At 36.8% G+C, this 23,265-nt stretch overlaps 2 protein-coding genes across 4 annotated transcripts in view; one reads left to right on the plus strand and one right to left on the minus strand.

Annotated features, from left to right (window-relative positions):
• The window catches only part of LOC137242467 (sodium-independent sulfate anion transporter), a 34,593-nt gene extending 15,318 nt beyond the window's left edge, over nt 1-19,275 (minus strand). The window contains exons 1-2 of one of the 2 annotated variants that reach the window (XM_067769753.1): nt 19,164-19,275; nt 2,033-2,347 (exon numbers count right to left, since the gene is read on the minus strand). In XM_067769753.1, the coding sequence (XP_067625854.1) occupies nt 2,033-2,347; nt 19,164-19,179 (331 nt within the window). In that variant the 5' untranslated portion in view covers nt 19,180-19,275. Of the gene's footprint in view, nt 1-2,032; nt 2,348-15,350; nt 15,371-19,163 lie in introns of those variants that run through there. The other variant, XM_067769759.1, reaches the window with a different exon arrangement.
• The window catches only part of Nlp (Nucleoplasmin), a 59,768-nt gene that overhangs the window by 30,248 nt on the left and 6,255 nt on the right, over nt 1-23,265 (plus strand). The window lies entirely within an intron of this gene.

Genomic DNA, 23,265 nt, shown 5'->3' on the forward strand with positions numbered 1-23,265 from the left:
TGAGATTGAGGCATCCCTGGGCATTAGTATGACGAACCTCAATAAGATATTGCATGAACATTTAGCTGTGAAAAAAATTTGTTCGCGTTGGATCCCGCATAATTTGACAAAAGCTCAAAAAGATGCTCGTGTCAATTGGTGCAAAGAAATGCCTAAGAAATACAATCGCGGTGTATCAAAAGCTGTATATAACATCTACACAGGTGACGAATCTTGGATCTATGCATATGATCCCGAAACAAAACAGTAATACAGTGTATGGGTATTCCAAGATGAGCCAAATCCACCAAAAGTTATTCGTGCGCGAAGCACTTCGAAACAAATGATCGCCTGTTTCTTCGGAATAACTGGACATGTGGCTACCGTGTCATTAGATCAACGAAGAACGGTGAATTCCGAATGGCCCCAACCATTTGTTTGCCAGTAGTGCTTGGTGAAATACGGAAGAAGAAGCGACAACGAAGGATCATTCTTCATCATGACAATGCCAGCTCTCACACATTGGCTGAAACAACCAACCGTCTATTTGACTGGCCAAAACGTCGAATTAATGAGTCACCCTCCGTACAGTCCTGATTTGGCACCAAATGACTTCTGTTTATTTCCACAAATCAAAAATTAATTGCGTGGCCAACGTTTATCAGCACATGAAGAAGCCGTTGATGCATTCAAAAACCATGTTTTGGAGATACCTCAATCTCGAAAAATTGCTACGAAAATTGGTTTGAACGCATGCAAAAGGGTATTGATTATCATGGAGAATACTTCGATAAACAATAAAGCCATTTTCGATAATAAATTACTGTCTTTTCATTATTAGGCTCAAAATATAAATAGCAACTCTCGTATATCGTCCTACTTCGTAAGCGAAGTTTAGTAGATACTTGAATTTTGTATTCGACTTTTGACATATATCTCAATATGATGATGAGGTATATCACTGTTTGATACAGCAGGCATTAAACCATATAACCCCAGCGTTATCCAACCTAGATAAGGCATACATATCTACTGTTCGGCTACATTACAAACAGTTGGAAAGAGGTTAAGGTAGTATTCATACACAAGCCAGGGAAAACCGAGCAACTGCTCCCGTCGTATCGACCATCTAGCCTCCAGTTAGGGTATGGAAAAAATGGTCAATCGTAAGAAACTCCCTTTGTGTAGGACTCAATTTGCATATTAGTCAGGAAAAGCCACGGAGACGGCTATTCATAGCCGCGTGGGAAAAATTGAAAAGGCCCTAAAAATGTAGTCCTCTACGCTTTTATTGACATTTCAGGGGCTTTCAATAACACGACATATCAAGCTACCGAACAAGCTATGAATGTCTGATATAAGGCCAATGATCATTCGCTCGATGCTATCCATGTTAAAGAGAAACAAAATCCGTATTATACTGAGAGGGACAACTGAATCAATTGGAATGATCTCGCTCAGTACTGAAATCCAATGTATTTGACACACAAAGGTATGCAGATGACTTAGTAGACAGCCAGGTAGCCTTACGTGCCTTACAGTCATACACCATTATGTACTTCTAAGCTATTGGATGAATGCATTGGAATCCTAAATGATTTGTGAGCCAAAAACAAGGCTTTGTTAGGATGAGTTCCCATGAAGGTAATGAACAGGCAGCCTACCTAGCCAAACAGGGTGCTCTAACAGTATTATATGATATGATGAAGATTCTTCTGTGTGCTCACAAAGGCATATACTTTGGAAACCATAAGTAACTGGGAAACAAAGCAGTTCGGACGATTGTCTATGATATCACCTAAGTAAGTTAAATCTATCCGATACAGATATCTGTTGCTCTTGTGAGCTGGAGGATGCAACGCCGGTTCACTTTCCGATCAAGTTGGCGTGACTCTTAATCTCGAAGATCGCAGTGCATTGAGGCCTAATAATATCTTTTAATATTCTATCTTGCAATTAAGGTGCAACTAAATTGCTACTTTTTATTTTTCGCTATGAATACACTCTTATTTGTATTACTTTTTCTTTATACATATGTTATAAAAATACTCACCAACTGTTACATCTTTGCATGTACCAAAAATAATATAAACGAAACATCCCATAAATGCTGAATACAATCCATATTGTGGGGTTAAGCCCGCTACAGTACCATAAGCTATTGCTTGTGGTATGGTGGTAAGGCCCACCGTTAGACCAGCAACAATGTCCTGTAGTAGAAAAGAGCTTTCATACTTCGGCAGCCACTCTAAGATTGGGAGGTACTTCTTTGGCGTTTTTGTTGAGCAGCAACTCGTCGCTGAGTGCTTGACTATATCACAAATATTCGGGAGCGCTTCATTATAGCTGTTATCATCTGTTTGTAGGTCTATCGACATATTGTAGGTCCATATACATATGCATACAGCAATAAAATGACGAAAAAAAGAAATAAACGCACATGTCAAATTTAAAGCAGCAATATACTAGTGAGACATGTCATAAAGCAAACGCAACAATCTAAAAAAATAAGTATGCAGTCTATTTAAATTTTTTTTTGTTAAGCTCCTATGTGATAGGTGTTTTATGATAGCGTTTAACATGTCAATAAAATCTGGTCTGTCGGTTTTATGATGGACATGTCGCAATTTTGTTTTCTTTTGAATAAAACTGTTATGTCAGATTAACCCTTTTGCAACAGCATGGACGGCAGTTTCTTGGAAACAAGTTTTTAACAAAGTAATCACACAGGTACAAACACACAACAACAAATAATCACAAAACAATAAACGCACCAAAGCAACAAACCCACAAAGAAGATCAAAGACTAGAATTACTGACTTCTACCTGCCTCAGTCAGCAACACAAATCGATCAGTAAAAACCACACCCCGGGTTAGGGGGCTTAGAATATACCCGCGGTAGGTATGCCTGTCGTAAGAGGCGACTAAAATACCAAATTGATTCAAGGGGTTGTGTAGCGCAACCCTCTCAAGGTGTTGCCAGCGCAATATATATAACTTCTCCAACCCAAATGTCAATTTCACCTACCCGTGGCGAATAAGTTTCATTAAAAGCCGAGGCTCTGGCGACCCTGAACTCCTGATGGATCTAGGGGGTGGTAGGGCGTTATGGCCTAGAAAGTTCATGTGGTCATACCAAATCGTTCCCGAGATGGTCGGGCTAGTAGCTTTATGGGGCGGGGCTTGTACCGGAATGTACGGGATCTGCATCCGGCAAAGGACCATCAACATCGATAACACTCCCCAAGGCCTTCGGGGAGTGTCCTTATCGCTACAACAACAACAACAACATCTGTAAAAACCACCCTCGGTTCTGAATGAGCACACAGCACATACATATACTTAAACATCTATTTTGACAATACCGGCTTATGTACCTACGAATTATAAATACAAGACAAACGCAAACCACAGAACGAAAATCGTCACTGATGATGAAACAACGCCGAAACCGATTTGCCTGGAAACGAAATTTGACAGGATATGACGGAAAATCTTTCCAATATACATCCATTATCCATCCTGTCGGAAAATCAACAAAATAAAATGAGTTAGTACATATAATCGATAACTGTGAAAACACAATATTTCTCGGCAGGCCCAAGGAGGTAATGCTACCCAGTAACTGCCACACATCTGAAATGAACACTGTTAAATGAAATATGAAATATAGAACTGGAGTAGAGTTTCCATGCAAAAAGAGGGTGGAGTGGACTTGCCAGGTCGAACGACGGAATTGCATGATACAAACAGAAAATCAAGCAAATGGTGAACAAAAATCTTTTAACGTGACATGATGATAGCTGTTGTTAACAATAGGTCTGTATATTCGGAGCTTCCCTTCCTTTCAGTGCTTGTAAAAATTTCTGAGTCGCTAATTGAAAAGGGAAAGGAATATACCGTTTATAAAGATCCCGTAGATCTAGAAGATCTTTGAATAGGATGAATAGGTAGAAAGTCAATGAGAAATGTAGGGAATCATTATTTAGCCATACAGCAGTAAAAAAGACATTGATACGCTCCATGCGCCAATCCAAAAAAGGAAAAAAAAGACGGAATGATTTGCCGAGCTTTTAGTTTTCTATTCTATATACAATTCATAAGATCAATAAAACTGAAAATAATTTGTTATTATCAATCAACAGTCGTAAGCAAAGGGTTAATAATATTGTAACAGTAGCATAAAGTTATTATCAATGAAAATATCAATTTTAGATGAAATTAAATTTGTCTATTTTATGTGATTTGCAACTTCCCTTTTACACTGATGGAAATATAATACAATACGCAAAATAAATGAAAAGCTTCAAACATTAGGGGTGTTCGCTTTGTATTGCATTGTTTATATCGTACGACAAAACATGCAAGACTACGAGAACATCCTGTTGCGAAGTTATGGCATGCATCAGTGCGAAGTGTAAACAAAATTTGCACATAAAATAACAAAATACCATGAAAATAGATAAAAAACAAACAATTGCTTAATCTTTTCGTGAGTGAAATGAGAGGATTGAGAGGAATACCGTTGAAACAGGGTCGTTTTTCATTTCCTACAATTCGTTGCACGGAAATATACATAGGTTTGAGCTTGTTATAATTAACAAACAGAAAATCAAGCAAATGGTGAACAAAAATCTTTTAACGTGACATGATGATAGCTGTTGTTAACAATAGGTCTGTATATTCGGAGCTTCCCTTCCTTTCAGTGCTTGTAAAATTTCTGAGTCGCTAATTGAAAAGGGAAAGGAATATACCGTTTATAAAGATCCCGTAGGTCTAGAAGATCTTTGAATAGGATGAATAGGTAGAAAGTCAATGAGAAATGTAGGGAATCATTATTTAGCCATACAGCAGTAAAAAATACATTGATACGCTCCATGCGCCAATCCAAAAAAGGGAAAAAAAGACGGAATGATTTGCCGAGCTTTTAGTTTTCTATTCTATATACAATTCATAAGATCAATAAAACTGAAAATAATTTGTTATTATCAATCAACAGTCGTAAGCAAAGGGTTAATAATATTGTAACAGTAGCATAAAGTTATTATCAATGAAAATATCAATTTTAGATGAAATTAAATTTGTCTATTTTATGTGATTTGCAACTTCCCTTTTACACTGATGGAAATATAGTACAATACGCAAAATAAATGAAAAGCTTCAAACATTAGGGGTGTTCGCTTTGTATTGCATTGTTTATATCGTACGACAAAACATGCAAGACTACGAGAACATCCTGTTGCGAAGTTATGGCATGCATCAGTGCGAAGTGTAAACAAAATTTGCACATAAAATAACAAAATACCATGAAAATAGATAAAAAACAAACAATTGCTTAATCTTTTCGTGAGTGAAATGAGAGGATTGAGAGGAATACCGTTGAAACAGGGTCGTTTTTCATTTCCTACAATTCGTTGCACGGAAATATACATAGGTTTGATCTTGTTATAATTATACTTCCTTTTATTGTACCCGTTCATACGGATTCGGTAGGGGCTCAAAGCGCTCGTGCATGCTTGCTCTATCCAAGCTTAGTCACTCGGATTGTCGGGGTTCTTGCTCCTTACGCCCTACCATAATACTTATATATAACAACATTATTTCATGCACTTAGTTGGTCGAAACCAAAGGTGGAACTACACCTACAGCAAAATAAATAACTTTTTCACTCAGCCTTTTTCATATATCTACGGACGGACAGACTAGTGTTGCATAAAACTAAAATAAAACGGACCGACTAATGAAATTTAATAATTACGATATTGTTGAATATCATCAATGCCAAAATGACAGAAGCTCTATGCAGAGGGAATACAAATGCATAAACAAATAAAACAAAACAAAACAATATTTTGTCGAATGTTGGCTAACGATGGTGTTTCGCCTCCTTGTCATCTCTCCTTCCCTACCCTACCATTGCACTGAGAGTCAAATATGCTCTCCCGTACCCAACCGAAAAAAAAAACCAACAACTACATTTGACTCACAAGACTTTCATTGATCTCTTAGACTTTATTCATATTAAATACTAACATCAACATTACTCATTCATAGAAAGCTGAGAAAATAAAACTTTAGGTATATCTATTACAATCATAACATATGATACCTAGGTAATGAATTTGTCTTTTCAAAGACAAGGGATAGTAGATCAAAAAACCAATTGTACATATGTATGTTTGTAATAACGAGCTACAATTCAAATCTACACTACCTGCTTATATGCAGGAACAATATTGCCTTACTTAGAGCATTTTATACTTTAATATTTTAAGTATTCATTGATAACTTAAATGTTTTCTCTTAAAAAAATTGTGTGTTTTTTTTTTTTGTATGACTATGTATTAACTTTAAAATACGTATGATTGCTCAAATTTTTGGTGCTCGCTCTATATAACTTTATTTAGATGTTTTCTCCTCTTTTTTTTCTCTTTCCTTTAATAAAATTCATTTATCATTTAAAACTAAAACGAATTATCGATGTAAACGATATTTAATAGAATGTTAATGAAATTCTAAAACAACTTTTGCATATTTAAAGTTGGAACATTCCATACGGAAAAATTTAGAGTTTCTCGAACATATTGAAACCAAGTTTTGACAGTAGCACTAAAATCAATTAAAATTTCTTACTGTATATTTTTGATATTTTTATTCATGTTATATTAGATTGTTTATTCCTTAATGAAAGCTTAGCTGGGCAATTCATAGGAGCATAGAGCATGTGGCTTCCTTCGCTCACGAAATGAAACCGGTTGCCTTTAACAATTTGGCAAAATTTGTACTGCTGCTACGAGAATTTTTCGTAGTTTCAGAATTTTCGCGGGATCACACTTTTTATCCAACTTGTGATGCAGATGCTGCTCGCAATAGTTGAAGTTCCCTTATGGATTATCAAATGCTCGATGCACGTGTGCAGTCTTAGGATCATCAGCTCAGAATTTTATTTACAGTCGAATAATTTTAAAGACCGCGAAAATATATGTATTGCGACAAAGCAATAACTTTACTAAAAACTCTTACTTTTAACAAATGTACGCACTACGTAAGATTTTTATAAAAACTTGAGATTTTAAAAATTATATATTTGATCGTGAGCCTAGCTCCAAAAAATACTTCTGCTCCCAGCGGATACTCAATCGAAAAAGGCAGAGGAAATTCACTCGACGTAGTTTGACAGCTTCATAAGCACTCTCTCGCCCATTTTCTTCAACCAGTGTTGGGTAGTGGTTACAATATATTCTTATAGATATAAAAAAAAATTCTAAGCTATGTGACAGACTACAACCGTAATTAGCTTCAGGCTTTATGAACAACGGGAAATAAACGGATTACCCATCACAGGGCAGGTTTGAAAATGTAGTACACCTATCGGTTTTCAAACCTGAATAATGGCGTAGAAAAAAAATTATACCTCTTGGATATCTTTAGCGTGATATGTTCCCAAGAGTTTTCCTTTCATATCTTCAAGTATGTAACACGATTTCCCAACTTTGTCTCGAATTCGCGCTTTAGCAAACGTTTTAGCCAATTTGCTACTGTACTGTTTTGCCGCATCACTTAGCGTAAAATTCCTCCTTAAAACCTCTTGTCCAATTTGATAGCTAACAGGTCTCGATCGCAAGTTGTATCGTCGTGAGCTTTCTTCGTAGGCTTTTTGCATATTTTTCCGAACAGAATCTCTTACCTTTTCTACTATATCCTGTCGGTTGAGGGGACTCTCCACTCGCCCATCTCTTATCATTCCCAAATTACGAAGAAGCTTATAATCTTGACCATGTAACAGCATGTGCTGACCAAATACAGCAAAATAAGGGGTCTGCTTTATAGTTTGGTGAAAAGAATTCCTAAGGGCGCAGTTTATACTGCTCAAGTGCACGTCCCATTCCCTCTGATCGGTCTTTATATAGGCGCGTAGGGCCGCATTAATAGATCGGTTTACTCGCTCTGAGCTATTACTCTGGGCCGAATATAGGGCTGTGTATATATGTTTGACCCCAAATTTCTCCAGGAAACTTTCGGAATCACGAGATTTAAATTGACTAACAACAAATTCGGGTACGCCAAAGGTATCAAAAACATGCTGTTTTAAAAAGTTAACTATTGGAGAAGTTGTGAATTTCTTCAATGGACATAAAAATGTAAATTTTGACATTTGGTCAAGTACAATTAATATGCCGATGTGACCTTGTTTTGATCGCGGAAACGGTCCAATGATATCAATATAAAGTCTCTGGAAAATTCTTTCGGTAGGAGTGAGATTACCCATGGGAGGTCTTAAAACTTTTGTCGAGTGTTTGGTCGTTTTGCAAGTTTCACATCGTGATACGTATTCTACAACTGAGCCATAAAGGCCAAGCCAGTAAAAATATCTTCGTACTCTTTCAACGGTTTTGGAAATTCCACCGTGAGCAGCTGTATCATCGTCATGGCAATTACCTATAACTTGGCTTCGCAATGCTTTTGGAACCAAAAGCTTCCATGCTGACTCTTGTTGCTCTTCGTTACCGCTTTAGAATTCCGTACGATGATAAATATACTTTCCGGATATGCTAAAATCTGGAAGTGATTCGCCCTTACGAGAAAGTTTTTCTCTTAGATCCCCGTACTCCGCGCTATCGAATTCTGGCAAAAGCAGGTCGATATGAGGCACATTCTCGTAAGTTACTTTTAATTCCTCATTACTGTTATCAACGCGAGAAAGAGCGTCTGGTACCACATTGGCTGATCCCTTTCTATGCTCGATAGTAAACGTAAACACCTGCAGCTTCAATGCCCAGCGCGCTAAACGCCCACTTAGATCTGTTTGTCTCATCAGCCACTGTAGGCTTGCATGGTCCGTTATAATTCTAAACTCCTGTCCTCAATATAAGGTCGAAACTTTTTCACAGCCAACACTGCTGCAAGGCACTCTTGCTCGGTTACGGAGTAGTTCCGCTGTGCCTTGTTAAGTTTTTGGCTCATGTACGCAATAGGGATCTCATCTCCGTTTTCATTTTCTTGAGCAAGCACTGCACCTACTCCGCTCTGGCTCGCATCACATTGCACAATGAAAGGCCTACTAAAATCTGGGTTAGCTAAGATAGGAGCTGATGTTAAACGCTGCTTCAGCAAATCAAAGGCGTTTTGTGTATTCTCATTCCATTCAAACTTATTCCCTTTCTTTAGCAAATCAGTTAAAGGGGTTGTAATGGCAGCAAAATTTGCTATAAAACGCCTATACCATCCCGCCATTCCTAAAAATCTCCGTAGTTGTTTGACAGTTTTGGGAGGTGGATATTCACTGATCGCAGAAACCTTATCTGGATCTGTTTGAAGGTTGCCGTAACCAACAACATATCCAAGATATCGAACTTGTTTTAAGCAAAATTTACTTTTTGCGATATTGATAGTAAGTCCAGCTTTCTGTATCAGCAACGCTACTTCTTGTAAGAGGTTAATGTGGGAGTCAAAGTCCTCGGAAACCAGGAGGAGGTCAACTAAGTAAACGAAGACGCGTTCTTTGAGATGGTAAGGAATAACCTTATCCATTAACCGGCACATAGTTTGAGGAGCATTACATAAGCCGAAGGGCATTACTTTAAACTGATACAGCGGCCTATTTGGTATAGTAAATGCCGTTTTCTCTCGAGAGGTCATTTCCAGTGGGATCTGCCAGAAGGCGTCCTTCAAATCCAAACTGGAAATGAACTCTGTGCGAGGTAATCTGCTCAATATGCCCTCTATGTGCGGTAATGGATAGGCATCCTTCACCGTCAAAGAGTTAACTTTGCGACTGTCTAGACATAATCGTACTTTACCTGGCTTCCTAACCAACACAACAGGGGAAGACCAGGAACTATTCGACTCCTCTATAACTCCCAAAGAAATCATGCGGTCAATTTCTTCGCCCATCAGCTTTTCCACAGCTGGCGATATAGGATAATGACGTTGTTTGATCGGTTTAGAGTCACCAACATCTATCAAGTGTTGAACGAGCTTTGTTTTGCCTAAGCCTTTTTCCTCGAATGAAGGAAAGCATCGAACAGCTGCGTTAAGCTTCTCCTTTTGAAGAGTTGATAATAAGTGGACATTTTTTTCATCTTCATGAAGGTTGATTTCGCTAAGTATATCGGGTGCAATTTGAAATTTCTTCCAGAAATTTACCCCTAAATACACATCTTGACTAAGACTGGGAACGATGTAAAAGTCAATTGGATAAGATTTGTCTTGGTACTGAACATCTAGAGTTGCTATACCTATTACTGTTTGTTTAGTGCCATCTGCTGTGCATAGGTTTGAGTCGAGTTTCTTCATCTTTAGTTTTCTTTCCATAACCTCCGATGCCCATGTTGAGCCTAGACAACTAATTGAGGCACCTGAGTCAAGCAAACCGAAAACACTTTTGCCTAAAATTTTTACGGTGGCATATGGTCGGATGTCACCTGGTTTACATATAGTTGTAGCAGACAAACGTACATTTTTCTCCTTTACGTTGGACCAATAGTCTCTAGCTCTTGTTGTCGAACGTGGTTTTGAGAATATCTCCGCCCGCTTAGGTGCGTACTTTTGCAACCGCACGTGCAAAGGACGAATCGGATATTTTGGCAAATCTGGTGAATTAATCCTGTTTGTCCTAGTCAAAATTTGTAATGGAGTTGTTATTTTGATGTTGGGTTGGGATGTCTGCCGGTGTTGTTGAAGACACCCCTCTGCCTGTTTTCCGAACCCTTGCAATTGGGGCAATTCGGTAAAAAGAACGCGAGTAACCCACAACCATAGCAAAACACACGACGAGGTTTCACACATTGTTTATAGTTGTGGCCAGTTTCGTCGCAATTCCAGCATTTCTTTTCTAGGGCATCTATTCCTAAGGCTTCGTCAGACTCCGGAGTTACTATACAGTCTGTCTGGTGTTCGTTTCCCACTTCCGCTAACTGTGATTGGATACATTCAGTAAATTAGTGTTTGCAGTTCTTGAACGCGTTGCAGGGCCAGTATTGGAATTGGAGTTCCTCGGAACTGCACCTTGAGCACCTAGAAATTCTTTATTATCAATACCGGAAGCTAAATCCTGTTCATTAAAACTTCTTAACGATTGGGTATCAATTATTCCTCGACATAATGGACATGAGTCATGGTCAGTAAGCCAAATCGTTAGACATGACCGATGAAAACCGTGCATACATGGGGTAGACACAAAATTAAAATTCGTTGTTTCATCATTACAAATAGAGCAGATGTTACCGGGAGTGGCGAGATTAGCCAAATGCTCTTCGCTATGCCGTACTGACATCTTGTTCAATTAACGACTAATACGTTTTTAAAAATTTAGTTCCAGTTAGATGTTGTTTTTTTTTTTTGTAATTTTTCGTGTGGTTAATCGAAAATAAGTGCTTTCAAGTCTTGTGAGTTTAGGTAATCGTTGGTTCATATAAAGAGAGTTTATTTTATACATTTATTGTTTATGCATTTCGAAATGGTCACATGATAGCTGGAGCAAAAAAAATAGGTGGTTATGCTATTTTACCAATAAGCATTTCCTTGAAACGCGTTCAACTTGATAAAAAGGGCATAAACCAATTTTAAAAATATTTCAATTTAACTACTGGTAAGTTATACCAAGCCTAGTATAAAACTTAATTCCAAGCAGTCAAAGAGATGAAGATATTCATAAATTACTCATGCATGACTTTAACTAGTTGGTTAGGTGGACGACCTATCGCATCCAAACTAATTCCGACACTAGTAAGATCAAGCATTTTGAAATAAGTACGGCCTGAGAAAACGTATTTAAAACACCTTATTCTTCCAGGTCCCCACGCGTTGGGCGCCATTTATTGTTATAATTATACTTCCTTATATTGTACCCGTTCATACGGATTCGGTAGGGGCTCAAAGCGCTCGTGCATGCTTGCTCTATCCAGGCTTAGTCACTCGGATTGTCGGGGTTCGTGCTCCTTACGCCCTACCATAATACTTATATATAACAACATTATTTCATGCACTTAGTTGGTCGAAACCAAAGGTGGAACTACACCTACAGCAAAATAAATAACTTTTTCACTCAGCCTTTTTCATATATCTACGGACGGACAGACTAGTGTTGCATAAAACTAAAATAAAACGGACCGACTAATGAAATTTAATAATTACGATATTGTTGAATATCATCAATGCCAAAATGACAGAAGCTCTATGCAGAGGGAATACAAATGCATAAACAAATAAAACAAAACAAAACAATATTTTGTCGAATGGTGGCTAACGATGGTGTTTCGCCTCCTTGTCATCTCTCCTTCCCTACCCTACCATTGCACTGAGAGTCAAATATGCTCTCCCGTACCCAACCGAAAAAAATAAACCAACAACTACATTTGACTCACAAGACTTTCATTGATCTCTTAGACTTTATTCATATTAAATACTAACATCAACATTACTCATTCATAGAAAGCTGAGAAAATAAAACTTTAGGTATATCTATTACAATCATAACATATGATACCTAGGTAATGACTTTGTCTTTTCATAGACAAGGGATAGTAGATCAAAAAACCAATTGTACATATGTATGTTTGTAATAACGAGCTACAATTCAAATCTACACTACCTGCTTATATGCAGGAACAATATTGCCTTACTTAGAGCATTTTATACTTTAATATTTTAAGTATTCATTGATAACTTAAATGTTTTCTCTTAAAAAAATTGTGTTTTTTTTTTTGTATGACTATGTATTAACTTTAAAATACGTATGATTGCTCAAATTTTTGGTGCTCGCTCTCTATAACTTTATTTAGATGTTTTCTCCTCTTTTTTTCTCTTTCCTTCAATAAAATTCATTTATCATTTAAAACTAAAACGAATTATCGATGTAAACGATATTTAATAGAATGTTAATGAAATTCTAAAACAACTTTTGCATATTTAAAGTTGGAACATTCCATACGGAAAAATTTAGAGTTTCTCGAACATATTGAAACCAAGTTTTGATAGTAGCACTAAAATCAATTAAAATTTCTTACTGTATATTTTTGATATTTTTATTCATGTTATATTAGATATTGTTTATTCCTTAATGAAAGCTTAGCTGGGCAATTCATAGGAGCATAGAGCATGTGGCTTCCTTCGCTCACGAAATGAAACCGGTTGCCTTTAACAATTTGGCAAAATTTGTACTGCTGCTACGAGAATTTTTCGTAGTTTCAGAATTTTCTCGGGATCACACTTTTTATCCAACTTGTGATGCAGATGCTGCTCGCAATAGTTGAAGTTCCCTTATGGATTATCAAATGCTCGATGCACGTGTGCAGTCTTAGGATCATCAGCTCAGAATTTTATTTACAGTCGAATAATTTTAAAGACCGCGAAAATATATGTATTGCGACAAAGCAATAACTTTACTAAAAACTCTTACTTTTAACAAATGTACGCACTACGTAAGATTTTTATAAAAACTTGAGATTTTAAAAATTATATATTTGATCGTGAGCCTAGCTCCAAAAAAATACTTCTGCTCCCAGCGGATACTCAATCGAAAAAGACAGAGGAAATTCACTCGACGTAGTTTGACAGCTTCATAAGCACTCTCTCGCCCATTTTCTTCAACCAGTGTTGGGTAGTGGTGACAATATATTCTTATATATATAAAAAAAATTCTAAGCTATGTGACAGACTACAACCGTAATTAGCTTCAGGCTTTATGAACAACGGGAAATAAAAGGATTACCCATCACAAGCTACAAATTGAACGAATTGCATATAATTCACTTTTTGAGTATTCTTATAGGAAATTTAACGCTCTTTCTAATGGAACAAACCGCAGTTTTCTATCTTTCTTAGTTTTTTCAAATCGCATTTAAAGCCAAATCGGACCACAAATACGATTTTTCGAAATATTTCGATGCATGCGCCACCTATCGGATATTTTTTTCTTATTGCATTTGTATTTGTATTTATTTGAAAATTTGAGCACAACAATTTTGACAAATTATTTAACAGTGCTAGTCATGAATAGCATGAGCTATAAAAATTGAACATTTATAATAATAAACTAGATTAATCAAATTAAATTAAATACAACAGATAATAGTTAAATATTTATGTATGAAGATGTAAATCTTAAAACTAAAGAAAAGTAATTAATAAATATTAAAAGACAGCAGTAGTGATGATAACCTTTGGCTGATTATAGATCGAGTAGTATTTAACAAATAAAGAAAGAAGACACAGAGAAAGGAAAACGGACTTAGAAATGAACATTTTAACAACAACAATTTGAGGTCCAGTTTAAGAGTCGTTAAAAATGATGTTAGTTCTTTTTTGAAGTGCAGAGCATTACTTAAGAGTCGAAGACTTGTAGGTGGGGTGTTCCAAAGACGTATTGCAGTAACAAAGAATTGGCGTTCAGAAGTTAGCGTGCGGTATCTAATGTACGTAAGAAGAAGCACGGATCTTGATTGCAGAAAAATAAGCTTACGATATAGATAGTTAGGTTCCTTCGTGTGTATCAATTTATGGAGGAAGGACAGTGTTTTGACTTTCAAAAGATTTTCGAAAGAAATGTTTAGCAACCTTTTAGCATGTTGTGATACGTGATCAAGTCTTTTGAACCCATAAACATATCTAGCATTGTTGTTGTAAACAACATTTAGTTTGTTCTTGCACACATAGTCACAGTTTGAGTAAATCTCACAACCATAGAGTAGCGTAGGTATTAAGTACGCTTTAGCCAGAAGTAGTCTTATGTGCAAAGGCGTGAAATACTGTGTTAACCGTAGTGTACGAAGCATTCCATACACTTTTCCAACCGTTTTAAAAATATGGTCTTTCCATGTCAATGTTTTGTTAAAAGTTACACCTAAGTTTTTCGCCATATCTACGTATTCTATAACGGAATTGTCAAACACTACATTCTCTAAATCATTAGTTGGAAAAGACCTTCTATGAATAACAATACATTTTGACTTATTCGGGTTTATACATAAGCCATTCATAGTAGCCCATGAAAATATTTGATTCAAATCGTGGTTTAAGTTACTTATGCACAAGCTAGTTTGATCACGAGGACAACACGTAAACCACCATCATCAGCGTAGATATGAACATTACAATACTTAAGGACATCGGGTAAGTCATTGATATACAGAACAAATAACAGAGGACCCAGGATAGAGCCTTGAGGAACCCCTCTTAAGACATTTCCTACGTGTCAGACTTTTTACCATCTATACATACTGCTTGAGTCCTATCGCCAAGATATGATCTTACAAGGGCAACTGCATGACCAGAGAAGTTAAATAAGTTTTCCAGCTTCCTGCAAAGCAGAGTGTGGTCTACAGAATCAAAAGCTTTAGAGAGGTCAAGAACTGTTAAGAAGGCAATGTACCTTTCATCCACTCGCTCACGAATTTCTTCTGTCACAGATAATAATGCCGTTGTACAGCTTCGCTTTGACCTGGAACCGGACTCACTGGACAGGAGCTTGTATTCATGTACATATCATACGATTTGCCCATGTAGAATACGTTAAACGACCTTAGAGGGGAAAGGGAGTATGGCTATTGGTCGATACTCATTATTTTGTTTACGGATTGGCGGCCAGAGAAGAGAAGCTCGGCCTTAGATCTTTTCGGAGGTTATCGCGCCTTACATTTATTTTTATTTTATTTTATTGGAATAACTTTTGCAGCTTTCCAGTATATTGGGAAGACACCGGTCGTCAAAATTGAGTTGACCAAGTAAGTAATGTGGGGAAGGATTTTGGGACTGACTTTTAAAAACTATGAACATATACGATCAAACCCCATTGTGTTAGACTTCACAGAAAGTATGGCTTGGACAACATCACAGTTATCGACACAAACAAACTCAAAAGGGCTAGAGTCAACATTAACACGCACGGAGTAGTTATCAATACACACATTGTTGGCTGAGTTTGGTAGCCTTACAAAAGTATTATTTATTTCGTTGATGTCCTCATCAGGGGGATGAGACAGGTCACTTTTGGGCTTACCAATTCCTATTTGTTTGATTTTGTTCCACTTTTCTTTTGTATTCAAAGCAGAACTAAACTTATACTTAAAATAATTTGCCTTGGCCAGCCTAATGGCTTTGTTTGCAGTAAGCCGAGCTGTTTTAAAGCAGCTATGCGCTTCGACTGTTTTGTACCTTTTCCACCGTGAGTAGGCTTGGTTACGAAGGTGGATAATTTGTTTTAATGTAGCATTGAACCAAGGGCTATTATTGTATTTAGGTGTTTTTTTTAGTGGAACGTGATCATCGAATAACTTATTTATGTTATCCTGCAGAAACTTTGCCTGGTCATCAACCGATGTTAACGTACGAATCAAGCTCCATTCAACCGACTCAACGGACTCAGCAAGAGAATAATAATCTATACTTCTGCATTGTCATCGGGTTCTGAACTATATTCCAAGTTTCAAGCGTGTAGCTTATCGGGAAGTTAAATTTTAATTACAAAATTCGTTCACAACGGCCGGCCGCTACACAGAGTCAAGCTAAACAAAAACTTTAAATGCGTTTTTCTCGAAAACTTGTTTTCGCACAATAGGTCGCTTTCATGATTCCAGGTCACATATGTATTTAGTTAGCGCAACAGGCTCATATTGCTTAATACAATTTTTCTTGGTTATTGATTCTAGAGAAAAATTACAAAATTTGCAACGCTAAGTACTGATATAAAAATCCAATGTAAAAACTAAGAACAACATTAGATATAACTAAGAGAATTAGAGTTAAACGAAAGGTATAAAGAAATGGAGTGAGTCGATTAAGATACATCTAAAAGAGCAGAGGGGTGAGAAAATAGGAGCAAGAAAGGGGTGAACCCGAGATTGATGGGAAAGGCAAGTGGATAGATAGAGAAGGTCGGAACAACGTCTGTCGGGTTTAATCATAAGGCTGGAAGTATTTCATGTTTTACCTCAAGTTTTTAGGGCTAGCCAGTACTGTTATGATTATTTAAGCATCTTTGCTATAAAATCTGCCGCTAGATATATATTTTTTCATCATTCACCTCTCTCTGCTTAATGAGCCTACCTCTTCACGGTCAATCCCGAATTTTCGTATAGTTATTTTCCGAGATACTCAACCGTATCTTCATGATATTGTTCCAAATTGTTCCAATCAGTCATCTCATTGACGTCAACCGTGTATTTCTTATTTCTTAGTTGTGGGCAATGAGATGCTCTAAAGACCCAGCCATTCTGTTTCATTGACCAGAACTTTATAATTTCCTGTAAGGAGCTTCTGATGGCCTTAGAATGAACACCAAAAAATTGATGCGATGCCAGCGGGCCTTATTTCATGTACAAAAAGGAAATAACAAAGTTGGACAAAAGCACATACAGCCCACAGGTGCGCAAATGTCGAACAGGCACGTCGATGGCATTAGGCTTCTGACAATCGTAAACCCAAAACCCAGTCCGATCTGCCCCTACATGTTGCGAGCATACAACCGCATTGTACCCTAAGTTCAGAGTCGTTACAAAATCCTCAAGTCACTCGCTGGCAGCACTTATAAAGCAATTGGCCAGCCGCTTGTGTACTACGCGTCTCCGGTGAACCACGTTCTCAAAGACAACTAGCTTAAACTTGTAGTTGCAACTTCGTGTTCGATCTGGATATTGTATTAGGTTTAACTTCTACTTTTTCAAAATAAACCCGGACATACTTAATGTATGCACCGCTTGTAAAGGGTCCCCTCATGACACTAGCCATCTTTTCAATTGCCATGTGGAACCAACGCCTGTAACACTCATATCTCCCTGTTGAAACTGCAAGTTTCCTCGGACGCCCGTTGGGGGATATTGATGACAATTTGTGAGTGATTCCACCTATTGGATGGGGCGAAGCACTGCTACAACAATAACAGTATAAAGAAGTAAGGATGGCTGAGTTCGGGTGTAACCGAACATTACATACTCAGCTGCCAAATTACAGCTTGCAAAACTTTTAAATACCTTCTTTTAAAAGTGGGCGGGTGGGTGGGCCACGACCATTGTCCAAAATTTTACTAATTTTCTATTCTGCGTCATAAGGTCAACCCACCTACCAAGTTTTATCGCTTTATCCGTCTTTGGTAATGAATTATCGCACTTTTTCTGTTTTTCGAAATTTTCGATATCGAAAAAGTGGGCGTAGTTATAGTCCGATTTCGTTCATTTTAAATAGCGATCTGAGATGAGTGCCCAGGAACTTACATACCAAATTTCATTAAGATACCTCAAATTTACTCAAGTTATCGTGTTTACGGACATACGGACGGACGGACGGACAGACATGGCTAAATGAATTTCTTTTTTCGCCCAGATTATTTTGATATATAGAAGTCTATATCTATCTCGATTAGTTTATGCCGTTACGGGGTACCGTTATGCGAACAAAATTGATATACTCTGTGTTCTCTGCTTAGCTGAGTATAAAAATGGTGCGATAATACCAGAGGAGATTTAGGCCGAGTTTCTTTCCAATTTGCGTCGTGCCCTTTTTTTAAGTTTTCCTACAAATTGGCCTGTCGGCCTCACATGTTTTATGCCGTCTCAGATTCTGTTCAAATATATGTATATGCAAGCTGATGAATTTGCGCTGAGAAGCTTTTCATGGCAGAAATACACTTGGAGTGTTTGTCAAACTGCTGCTGAGGGGCGTCTCCGCTTAGAAAAATATTTCCTAATTAAAAAAAACTTTTACTAAAGATTTTGATCTTGCTTTTCCGTGCTTTGAACGCAGGACCCTCGTTGTGGTAGGGGAGTACGCTACCACCAGAACACGCCGGCCTCCAAATTGCTGGTCGTATAAATAGCGATCATTTTTTTAACGTACAAATTATGTTTTGCATGTGGGTAATTATTTTAATTTAAATGTTTTTTTGTCATTTTATTTTTTTGCTCTACTATACGACAATTTCGTCTATCTGTTCGTCTCTTTCGATTCACACTAAACATTTAATTACTTCATTTACTTAATTTCCATGTGACATTTATTTTTTGAAAGTTTGCCGCTGTTTTAGTTCACTTAATTTTCGTCTACAAACTAACAATATTTGGGGTTTAAACCTTGTAAATTTAAATTTTTTCATACTAATTTTCGCGATTTACATTTGTACTTTTTTAGTGTCATTTAAAATGTATATGTATAAACTACTGTTTTTTATTTTTTGTTTGCTTTTTTTTCGCACCTTTTAGTTGTGTCATTATATTATTATCGTTATACAGTAACTTCTTTTAATTAGCGGTAATTTTACGCCTGCGAAGCGTGATCGTAATTTCCCGCTACTATGTCAGGTGTTGCTGTGGCTAAGGCTAGCGCCAGATTCCAAATGAAATATGTTGGTGTTTGCATAGATTTTTTTCTGCATTACATGTTTACAAATGTCTCGTACTCGGCAATATTTGCATTCGTTTTCAATTTTCGACCATCTGCTTTGTATATTAAATTGTTAACTAGACGCTTTGGGTTAATTGAGTAGTTGGTATCACTGCACCGTGGGCAGGAAGCAACAATAGGTTGCATTAAAATGTGGATAAAAACAGCAAGCAGGCTCGGTATTTGGTGATGATTGTAGATGAAAAGCTCGTTAGATTTGAAATCCTAGCTGCTCCTATTTCAAAGATAGTCACGTTTTACATATTTCTGATAGCATCAGTTTTTGCGGTATAGAAAAGGTGTGTTTTTTTTTAAATATTTGGAACATATGTATATATTTGATATTTTATACTACATAAGTAATCATATACATAAATAAATAACTGTAGTGTACAAGTGGCTGGGGCAGCCCTGTCGTGATTTGCTTAATGATTCGATCGAAAGTAAATATTATCATTGTAACATATTTATGTATCAATATTAAAAAACTTATTTAGGGTAAACTTTAAAATTTATCCGTCAGATAAAAATATTTGTTGTTAGCAAAATTTGCTCTATAAGATACTTTTTAAACGGCCATTAAGCTACAAATGTATATACATTAGAGTGGCGGCAATAAGCTAGGAAATTTTTAAAGATGGTAGTATCGATGAGTGCCGGGCTGAAGAAGTTTCTATTTTACCTAAAGAAAGCACATGAAAAATTTGAAACCTCTCGGAAAATAATTAATGGACCCAAAAGTTGATTAAAGTTTTGTCTTGGGTCTTTTAGTACTTGATTGCCACTTCTAACTACATACATACATATTGTGACGAATATTAGCATCACTAAATTACACTCACATCACTAAGGTTATTAAATAAAGGCACAACAACAATAAAGCAAGCTACAACTCCTGTGTACGTAAACAAATCAATCATCATTTACTCACATACATACAAGGCAACGGAGAAATACGCACAAGCACGTACAGTCATCGGCCGAAGTAGTGCTCACATCTACACACGTATATGGTTACAACCCTTCAAAAATCGCGACTACTCCATGCATGCATGTATGGAGTACTCGATATGGACCAACCGAGTGCTCCAAAATTAACCACAATTCATACAAAAAATATGGTTCAATTAACATTGCGATGTCCTAGGACTGGACCATATACTCCAGCTCCGCATTACATCAGAGTAATCCATGGAGTACCCACAGTCCAATAAACATCGTGTAGTGATTACAATCGTTAAAACCGAGCAATGATCGGCTTACAATATGTTCGTGTAGAAACATGAGTTGGTGCATTGCTGCATTACAGTGGAGTATAATGTTAAGTACTCCAGTGGACCACATGATCCAGCGATTTTTGCAGGGAAACTACAAGTATACCTGTATATGGCTGGTAACCAAGTTCGAGAAATTACTAGACCTTGGTAGAGATGTGTGAATGAGGCAACGGAGAGTATAAAAGCGGCGCAGGCTGAGTAGTCAGAAATCAGTTTGATTTAAACACGCTATCAGTTGCGAAGTGAAGTTTAATTGTGAATTATAATTGTACTACTCCCAACGTAGTCTAATAAAGACTATTTTGCAATACAGAATATTAAAGTTATTTATTCAACAGTTTAGCGATTCGAACATTAGCAGAAGTGTTGGAATACGCGGAATTCTATATTGATTGCTAAAAGATATTTAAGACAACCGAAATATACCAAATTTTTTTCAAATCCACCAAAATTTTTGGCAGAACTACCACTAATCAAAGTCCGAAAACTGTGCACGATACGCTGTACCATGAAAAAAAAAACGACCCTGCGCATGCATTGAAACCGATATGATATGGATTGGAATATGTTTTTGCCAAACTTATTTGTTTACGTGGTAATTTCAAGTTTTACTTTCGAGTGTTACAAATAATCGTCTAATATTTAAGATAAAAATGGCAAAATCGTTGGATTCGAGACTTTCATCGGTTGAAACACGCAAAAGTGATGAACAAAAACGAAAAATTGCATTGATTGGACATGTTTCACACCAAATTTTAGGAGCCAAATTGCCTTCAAACACACGAGTGTTAGACGTATTTTTCTACAATATGCGTTTTGTGAAACTAAATGCAAAAGAAAGTGCGAGGCTAGCAACAAGCGCATATTCCAATCCTAGAACATCAAAATGCTCTGACAAGCTTAAAAATGTACGAAGATTGGAAAACTTAAACAAAGAATCGGAATTGAGAAGAGAAAAGGAAGAAACACGGATATCAAAACATGTGCAAACGTCAAAGTTGCAGCCAGTTGATAAATAATTGAATAGTTACTTTTGTGGACTATAATTATATATGTATTAGTTCCAATTGAAATCAAATCGTTTTCTCACTAAAGTTTACTCCAAAAGTGAAACCGAAATTGAATCTGAGTATATGGAAGCATCTACAGATAGTTTTGTCAATGATGATAATGAACCCATACAACAAAATACGAGTTCTGTTATAAAAAGAAATTGGATTACGCCATGGTTATGCGCTGCACTTGATAAAGCAAAGGTTGCAAAAAAAAAAAAAAGAATTTTAAAAATTAGACCCACTCCAAATTAATATTTATTACGACTTTAGGTATCAGATCGGCAGGCTATGCATATATTAATGGCAACAGTAGAGGCTTTAGAGATTTCTGCAGGTAATCTGGTCCTGAATCGTACTTCACTACAACAGTTGCGTGAAAACAATCGACACTCTCAATGCAATGAAACAAAGTCTGAGTTCATAAAAACCGTGGGCATGGCAAACATATTTTGTATATTTAAGTTTGAGTCGGGTAACGGAAAAAACATCGCCCAAGCTATTCACAAACTTCTAGTCGAGTGGGGGATTTCTGAAAAAGTAGTAGTTTCAAGCTTCGATACATCCTCTTCAAACACTAGCCTTACACGTGGTGCTTGTATGCTTTTGGATGAACTTATCGGTCGGGAACTTATCAATCTTACGTGCTGTCATTACATTTATGAGATTGTGCTAAACAACGTTTTTGAAAAGAAGTGCGGTAACAGTAGTGCGCCGGAAACTTTAATTTTTAATAGATTCGCTGAAAAATGGCAGAATATAAAACGCGACCAATACAGGTTCGGTATAAATTACCAGATTGTTAGTTCCAAAATTACCCACGAGTAGAGCAAATAAAACAGTTTTGTCGAAATCAGCTCAAACATACTCAAATACGCTGTGATTATAAGGAACTTTCAGAGCTCTCTATGACGTTCCTTGGTGACAACGGCGATGTCTTTCGTACATGTGGCGCGACATCTTATGCAAGATTTATGTCGAAAGCAATATATTGTCTAAAAATTTTTCTGTTTCGCGATCAGTTTAATATGACTTCAAGAGAACTTAATTGTATTCGAGATATGTCAGTATTTATTCTAAACTTTACATCAAAGTATGGTATAGGTGCACTAATTCTATTGAATGCCCCAATCAAGGTTTGAACTTTTTGCGCGATGCTTTCAAGTATTCAGAAATCGATAAGACTGTATCTGAAGCGGTAATTGATAAGATGAAGAATCATTTGTGGTATCTAACTCCAGAAACGGTGGGGCTGTCTTTTTCTGATCCTAACGTCGTCGAATCGTTTAAAAAAAAAGGATCCTGTTGTAGCTTTGGTTAAATATTGCACGTTTCCAAATGCACATTTGTTGGAATATGAATTTATTTATTCAACATTTTGATTTTGTATCTTATAAGACAAAATTTTTGTTTTCCAATTTCGAGCTTCATTGTGATTTTCTTGAGCTGGGTCCCGCCGTATGGAAAGACAATGAGGAATATCAGACAACTTTGGAATTCTTTGGAAATGTATTCGTCGTAAATGGCACTGCAGAGCGTGGCGCCAAGTTTATGAAGGATTATAATCGTATTTTAACACGAAGAA

Source organism: Eurosta solidaginis, chromosome 1, assembly GCF_040869045.1.
Source record: "Eurosta solidaginis isolate ZX-2024a chromosome 1, ASM4086904v1, whole genome shotgun sequence".
Lineage (NCBI taxonomy): Eukaryota > Metazoa > Arthropoda > Insecta > Diptera > Tephritidae > Eurosta > Eurosta solidaginis.